Source organism: Homalodisca vitripennis, chromosome 4, assembly GCF_021130785.1.
Source record: "Homalodisca vitripennis isolate AUS2020 chromosome 4, UT_GWSS_2.1, whole genome shotgun sequence".
Classification (NCBI taxonomy): Eukaryota; Metazoa; Arthropoda; class Insecta; order Hemiptera; family Cicadellidae; genus Homalodisca; species Homalodisca vitripennis.
In genome coordinates, this window is record NC_060210.1 from 88,786,796 (window position 1) to 88,794,911 (window position 8,116).

The 8,116-nt window shown below is 33.0% G+C and overlaps 1 protein-coding gene across 3 annotated transcripts; it reads right to left on the reverse strand.

The window, feature by feature from the left end:
- Positions 1–1,820: 1,820 nt before the first annotated feature.
- Positions 1,821–7,719, reverse strand: LOC124359729 (probable cytochrome P450 6a14). Of its 3 annotated transcripts, none has more exons than XM_046812709.1 (6): positions 7,653–7,719; positions 5,919–6,172; positions 5,120–5,831; positions 4,490–4,708; positions 2,734–2,979; positions 1,821–2,102 (listed from the first exon to the last, which is right to left on the reverse strand). In XM_046812709.1, the coding sequence occupies exons 2-6, from the start codon at positions 6,168–6,170 to the stop codon at positions 1,924–1,926; spliced, it is 1,608 nt and encodes a 535-aa protein (XP_046668665.1). In that variant the 5' UTR covers positions 6,171–6,172; positions 7,653–7,719; the 3' UTR covers positions 1,821–1,923. The 3 variants fall into 3 exon arrangements, with proteins under 3 accessions (XP_046668665.1, XP_046668666.1, XP_046668668.1); XM_046812710.1 differs by having other exon boundaries at positions 5,919–6,175; positions 7,653–7,714; XM_046812712.1 differs by lacking the exon at positions 7,653–7,719 and having other exon boundaries at positions 5,915–6,151.
- Positions 7,720–8,116: the final 397 nt, after the last annotated feature.

Consider the following 8,116-nt stretch of genomic DNA (forward strand, 5'->3'; position numbering starts at 1 on the left):
CCTCGTGGAAAGAAGAAAAGACAACATGTAAACACATGTCTTTTTAGAAAGTAATATACAGTAGGCTATATTGCATTTTAGGCCCAAATGGACTAAAATGTAGTTACGAGACATTTTTCACGTTGCATACATTTGTGAAATTCCATGGTAAATTTTGGCAAGAGTGCTAAAAGTTGTTTGATATTATGATAACTCTACCTTGTTTATTGAACTAGTTAGTATATCAATTATTTTGTTTAATATTTGACCCGTAATAACGTGCTTAGTGCAGTCATATGGTCACATTAGTATGTTCAGTCTCCATGAGTAGTCATATGACACTTTATTATTTAGACTGATAATAACTGGGCCAAACTAATTTGATGGGAAGAATGTTTCAGACATATGTGAAATTAATGTAAGGATACACTATAAATTAATTCATACAATTATTTCTATTTGCATGTAATCAAACTAGAATAAAGTTATGTTTAAAAAAAAAATTTTCTTTCTCTCAAAGTTGTATGCACCTCGAAATATATGATGTAAATAAAGATATAGGTCTTACTGTGATGAACAATGGTTTGTAGTCATATGACAAGAGCTGTATATTCTGCTTTACACAACAGTATTAAAATAACAATTCTGACATCTTCACTTGGTATTCTTAATATCACGTTACCTTGTTCTAGAAGGTTACGAGATCTGTAAGATCTAAAGGCTTTAAAATCATAGTGGACATGTCTTTCTCTAAAGAATATTTATACTTCTGAGGTTTGTGTCATAGTCACCTGTGATTTTTAATATTATAAATGTTTTGATATATGGTAATATTTGTTAAAAAGTGCTTTATATTATTTAAGAATAAACCTAAGTTTATTAGTATATTATTAGTACATAATTCAATACACTGTTATATTTTATTATTATGGCGAGTCTCTCAAAAGTTTTAAACTAAAGACTTTCGTGTGCTTCAATAGTTCTTTGAAACTCTCCTCAATTGAACTGAATTAATGTACGTATTAATTTTGAAAATGGTATAAGACATAGTATATATTTACTAAACATAGTTTAAATTTATTGACAGTTACGTTTCTACTAATGTGTTTAATAAACAAATTTTGTAAACTAACTGAGTACAATAATAACATTTTAACATGTAGTATAGTAATATATGTAGCGTAATGAAATGAGCAATATACTTGAAATTTTGCAAGTAAATTCAGCGAAGCCTGTTACTCGACACGTGGTGTGGCGTACTCTTCCCTTGTTTATATTAAAAAAATCTTTTAATAACCAACATTTGTATCATGTTTTAATTATCAAAATTTAAGTTGAATCATTCAATATATCCTAAATAGCTCACGTTTACTAAATTGTACGGAAATAATGATAAATCTATCTTTTATTTTCATAATTAAAGTTTCTGAAGGCAGAATTGTCATCTGTTCCTTCAATAAGTAGAACTGCAAATTGTTACTGTCAGTATTAGAAGTTGCCAATAATATTCAGCAGGCAACGTGATCTCAGTTTTTAGTTTTTCTATTTTCGAGTCATCTGCAATCCCATCAACAAGTATTAAAACAAATGTTAGAAGTGTAATTTTTTATACTTACCACTTAAATTTGAGGAATGCTTAAATTTCAAACAATAACACATTTCAAGTTAACAATGTATATTTTAAATAGTATTTTTATCAGCGCATGTAAGTTTGAATGTATTAGCAACTTACTGCAATTATAGTTTCGTATTTAATTTTTTTACTTTAAAATAACTATACCAAATTTTTTTGGAGTTAATTCTGTTTTGGTGATTTTTTTATGAATTGAAAAAGACAAAAATTATTTTTAGAAATCATATAGTGCATTCATTTCTATATTGCAATTTTAATAAACCTAAGTAAAAAATAAATAATATGACAGACACTACTGCGCTCAAGGCACATCAAACGACGAAACCTTGACGTTTTTCTAGATTGAGCCAGACGCCCCCCAAGGGCTTTGGTGTGAACGATGAAGGGTCAAACTTGAAGGGCTCTTGAGTCTTGCTGTCGACCTGGAGGGTGTACCTTGACAATATCTTCGCCAAACACACCTTCATCTCTAATGTGGCGAACCTCATGGCTGGAATTGACAAAGACCATTTACTTTCCTGAGAATTGTTAGTTCTGTCATCATAAATGTTGTTGGTAAATCATTTGGAATTCTCCCAGAATTACTAGTAATTATGAGTATAATAAAGATGTTGATTGAAAATGAAAATTATGGTCATATCCTTTGAAAACAGCAGCGCGGCTGTTGTCCGTCACCTTAAAAAAAGTATACTGGATAATCCATTATTATTTTATTCAATCCACCGTGTTGATCGATAATTAAAACCCAATAGGAATAATTTTGTAGTGATAAATCTAACATTTTCAATCGCCCACTTATGAAGTCCACTACTAAATCTCCATTGCGCCTCCTAATTATTACCTGACCAAACTTTAATTGGGTGTATCATTTATCTTGAAAAACAGTATTTTCATCTGATTAAAAATCATTGTTTTAAAAAAGAACGATGCAGTTGTTCAATAAATGTAACTTAAATTTTAGTAACAAAATTTGACTAATATAAAAGGATTTTACTTCTTTACACCTAAATACTTTGAAATTTCTTTTAATACTACATATTGGTTTACTACTGCCATCCAATATTCATGTGCTTTTCAACATTAAATGTAGTTATAAAAATGTTGAACTAAAAAATACTCACCTATACAGATACGGGGACCATCCCCGAAAGGCATGTAGATTTGACTGGGCTTATAGTTGTTTCCCTTGAATCTGTCGGGGTCAAACCGTTCTGGGTCAGAGTAGAACTCGGGGTCCATATGGATACCCCGGACGGGGATGGCCACGATTGTCCCTTTCTCCACAACTACGTCTGAGCGGGGGATGCGGTATGCCATCGTGCATTCTCGGAAGTGTAAAGGCATGCTGGGATACATCCTAAGGGTCTCTGTAAACATCAGATTATTTGAAATGCTCATAAAACGCATTTTTTGAACTCATAAAACTCTGTCTGTCCGCACGATATCTCGAAAACGAACTGACATATACACTTGAACCTGTGCTTGCGGCTGAGTTTTTATTTGAGGAACACTGAGTTCAAAGATAGCCATCTTACTCTATAGAATTTGGCTGAGGGTTAGCGGATATTTATATATTGATCTTATGGGTAACCATGATGGCAAAGAGGAAATAGCAAAACAAATTTGTAAGCAAAACTAATATACGCATTAAATATTCAAATATATAACATACTAAGACATATTTTATACTTACCATCCATATACCTATACATACATCATTTCACAGTTGCTTGTTGTGTAGAGTTTTATTATTTAAACAGTGATATGAAACCCAATTTAATTAAATAAATATGAACGTATCATATGGCAAGATATGCCGAGAAATATTTTGTAATGTACATTTTAAATTTTGAAGGGAATTTCATTTCTACAGGAATGAGTTTTATGGTGCGTGATTTTCGTAAAATCGGTAAAATGTGGCATGCAGGGAAACATAACATTTGTTAACAAAACATTGTTAACAGGGAAACATAGATGGTTGTCAGCTCTAAGTATAAATATTATATTTAAATTCCTGTCATTGTGTGGTCCTTTTAAAATTTCAGTCCAGTAAAACTTAAATTATTATATTTTCACGTTTGTTTACAATATATTATTCTTGACTTTTGTGTTGACCTAGTGTCTTTAAATAATGTTTAGTTGTCCTTTCTTCCTTGTCAAACTGAAACTTGCTTTGGTCAAATTGAATCTTAACAACTTTCACTGAAATTCACCTTGCCAGACACGACTATCATGCATTGACCTTTATATTGTTCTTTTGAGTCACACAAACTCTTTATGATTTGTCATTTTTGTGTTTTACCATTTATACAACATATAAAAGCATTCAATATGTTAGGAAACCCATTTAATACCTCGACGGCAATAAAATATTCTTTTATAAGTGGCTATTGGTTATTCTACGATATTCCTCGAATGCAGTCCAATGACCTCTCTTCGTCCTTCGTCCGATTACTTCCTACTGGTTACCAACTGTAATCCTGTCCCCGGGTAAGCGGATCTCTTCCATTCTCTTTCAGTCAAAGTGGGAAAGGGACAGAATTTCCTCATGTTTAAGTTTATAGAAACCTGTTACACTATGAGAGCTCAGCGATATCCAACAGCCACTCCTGCGATGAAATAGGCCTATCGATCTTTTACCTTCGATTATACTAGTTATACAAAAGCCCCTGTTATCTCAATATTCGGCCGCTCCTTGACATACAAAGGATTGCACATCTTTAAGTGCAACATCGATTTAAGTTGTTTCCAGTAAATGTATAAACTAGTGTAAAGAGAATTAAGTCGGGGAAATTGTTATTACATATTTTAGTTCTGGTGTCGAATGTAATCAATAACTCCATACCTGTCAACTATTGTTCCTCGATCACATCTCACCTTGCAACACTTGGTCCAGATAAACCATTTCTCGCACCGATTGGTAAGTCCAACCCTCGTGAAGCACCAAATTGTCTTCTACCTCCTTCCGCGCCTTCTCTTGAATCACTTGATCTTTAGCCAAGTGGAACAGGGCGAAGGTTAAAGTGCTCGATACCGCGTCTAAGCTGCCCCACAGGAACCCGAACGCCTGTGAGGTTATGCATTCATCTGTCAATACTGTAAAAAACGTTAAATTAATCTGTAACATTGATAACGTACTTAAAGAGATACTAAACACTGATGATTCAAATCTATTATTTTTGTTATTCTATTTTCTGCAAAAGATCAAAAACTTTATATAACCGTTTTCTTTGAATAATACATGTTTCGATTAATATTGGTTGAATTATTTAGCTCCACCACTAAATAAAGGATACTGGTCGAAAATGTAAAATATTCCCTCGGTGTAGGTATTTTGTAGTGTTGTTTTTACTATAACGACATTCTGTGAAATACAATGCATATTTGCATTAAGTTTATATATTTATTAAAGCTTAATTGTCATCATATTCAGAATAATATTGCTAATTTATAAGGTCACAGAAAAAGTCTAAATAAATAAACATGATTAATTTAAATTTTACTTACGTTTTGTATTCTTGGCGTAAGGATGTTGTGGGAAATGGTGCATTTGATTGATAATGTGGTCTTCTTCCTTGTTATCGATTACTCTAGATGAAATCACAATTTCTGCTGTCTCCACGGCTTCCTGCAAGGTCAAAAGTTGCTGGAAATAATCGTTCCTCTTAATACCACTTATCTTTCGGTATTCTTTGTTTTTCTTTATCAAGGTCAGAAAGTATTTATTAGTGCCTGGTTGGAGAATGCTTAATCCCAAAAGGTTGATTACCTTAGGAGCAAAGAGATTAATCAGGTCTCTAAAGATCTTTCTGTATCCAGAAATGTAAACTGATTTACTTCTAGAGATGAATTCGGCGGTTTGAGTATAATCCTTGCTTGAATCCAGACCGAATGCACAGCTAGCGATCATTTCGATAGCAAAATTAAAGGTCATTGTATTCACTTGAATCGGCTCTCCGGAATAGGATTTCTCGATGTTCTGCAAAAGGCGATCTCCACTATCTATTATTTGCGAAAACATGAGCTTTAGCTTGTCAGAGGTGATGGAAGGTGTCAACTTGATTCGGAGGGCCCTCCAAGTTTTGCCTCTCACGTTGAAGAGGTTTGTCGACAGCAAGTCTCCTCCTATAGTACGCGATCCTTGATCTTGAAAATGGACAAAGTCCTTGGTCTTGATCAGCTGTTGTAGTTCTGGATCCTTTACCAGCAGCGTAGGTATCTTCAACAAATTAAATAAATCATTGAGATGAACGACTTTGGACCTATATCTGACCTTAAAAGCAATTGTGAGTTAGGACTTACAGACCCTGCCTTGGAAGTAGCCGAAGAACCTCTCTCGGGGATGGCTTTTGTAGAGGAACAGAGAGAAGTCCATGGAAGACTTGGTGATGAGAGCATGATGTCCCACGAGAAATGCTGCCTTCAAGTAGGGGATACCTCGTACTTTGAAGTAGTCCGAGGTGCTTGTCAAGCAGCTGTAGATAAGGTAGAGCAGCGTAGCTGTGAGCACGAGCACGTCCCCCAACCACACTCCTGTCAGCGACAGTGGAAACATCATGGCTGCTTTGAAGCAAAAGAATAATATTAGTTTTACAAAGATTTTTGTAAATTTTAAATTGTTCTCGTTGAACTCTAATGCTTACTATTAAAGACGGTAAATTGTTTTGCTAAACATGAATAAATGAAGTGTACTGAAGCTTTCAGAAGTTAAACTAATTGATCACAATGCTGTGACGAATTTATAGAAATAAAGTGTTTGGATATAATTCAACGGAAAGTATATATTCTTTATATATGGAAATTATGGATCGGAAGTTGAAAACTGTCACTATTTTAAAAGCCTAAATAGCATAATCTGGTCCTACAGTTATACTTTTGGTGATCCATAACATTTGTACTGTAAGTTTTATTGTAACTTAACTATCTTATAAATACAAAATGTTTTTTTTATGGAACACATACAGAAAGCGTTCTCAGATAATTATGTTCTATCTACGTTTTATATTAATTTTAAATTCAGAACTAATTCCTGAAATATTAGTCATGCTTTATGACGCACTGTAGGTAACGAGGGATGCCCAGTGTAACCCGACCATATTTCTTATCTTAACAATAAATAATATTTAAAGGCATGTTTGACCAACTGTTTAAAAACCGTATGCTGTTTATTTGTTTATCACTTAAGCGAAAACAAATTATATCGAGTAAAAGTGTTTTTTTTTTATGCAGAGGAAAGGATAAATAGTTCATGTAAATGTCATTAAATAATCTACAAAAATACTTTTTTGTAATATATGTAGTTTTTAACAATTTAAAATGAATTCTCTAGCGTGTTTCGTTAGAGACTATATATTTGTTGGTATGTACAACACTCAGCAGAAATATTATGTTTCTTCTTCCATATTTCGTTCATTACCAAACCCTTCGTTCACGGTTTCCTGGGTTCGTGGTGATACTTTGTTGGTTTTAGAACACAAGCGTGAAATGCTGAACATCCAAAAATTGTGTTTCATAAGCTAAGGTTACTGTTGAATTATATTAACTGTCATAATACAGTAATACGATGTCAATGTATTTTAAAAATACATAATATACTTTTATATTAATTGTTTTGAGTTTGCTTCTGACCTTGAACGACATAATTCCTTAAGTATTTTCTCAAGAGTAACAGAGGCATTCGTCCATTTCAATTTTGAAAATTTTGGCTAGGCCTTCCAATAACTGGAAATTTGATGCGTCTATATTGATGGTCTAATTTAATTAATATCACTTTTATAACATAGTGGATTATTTTGGACGTGAAAAATTTTGTTTGATCTGAAGTAAAAGTTATTAACTTTCTAAACGAAACACATTCCTTCTAGTAATATGTTTTCTGTACTAACGCAATGTTAGTATTAAAATGCCTTTTACAGTTATTTAGAGTACTGTTTATTTAATCGGTTTTCTAAACTATTAATCTATTTAAGTCTCAATAAAACATAAAATCTTAACTTTAAAAATCTAGTGTGTTGTGGCAAGTAATGTAAGAGCACGTTACCGTAGAAGCGCTGCGCTGGGAGACGGCAGGCAACTTCCAACTCCTCACAAATAAGTAATAAACAGTTGTGATAACGCTGTTTTCTCAACGCCAGATCGTGAAATAAATTATGAACTCTACTAAAAAACGCGTCTTTCAGGGTTTTGCGTTGCAGTTGGCTGAATATTTCAATGACTTCAATGTGGTGGAATCATACCACTCTTCTGCTTTTCTTTCTCGTGCAGTGTATATGAATAATATGTATTATAATAGTTCAACAAATCTATTTTGCCTTTCATATCAAATATTTATTTTGGTTCCTCAGTGTACAAAATGGGTCATACAGAATCGTTGCCCACGCACTAGAGCACTTGCAGGTTTGTAAATATTTTCCACCAACACCGAACCCGTATATTTTGGTTATTTTTTTTTTTATTTTGATATTTTTCCAAATAATAATTTCAGCAGAAATTAAAATGCCCTAA

Coding starts and splice junctions, on each gene's coding strand:
- LOC124359729 (XM_046812709.1), bottom strand. CDS start 6,170: ATGATGTTTCCACTGTCGCTGACAGGAGTGTGGTTGGGGGACGTGCTC. Junction 5,832..5,918: donor TCGGCTACTTCCAAGGCAGG/GTCTGTAAGTCC, acceptor AATTTGTTGAAG/ATACCTACGCTGCTGGTAAA. Junction 2,980..4,489: donor TCTGGACCAAGTGTTGCAAG/GTGAGATGTGAT, acceptor TGATGTTTACAG/AGACCCTTAGGATGTATCCC.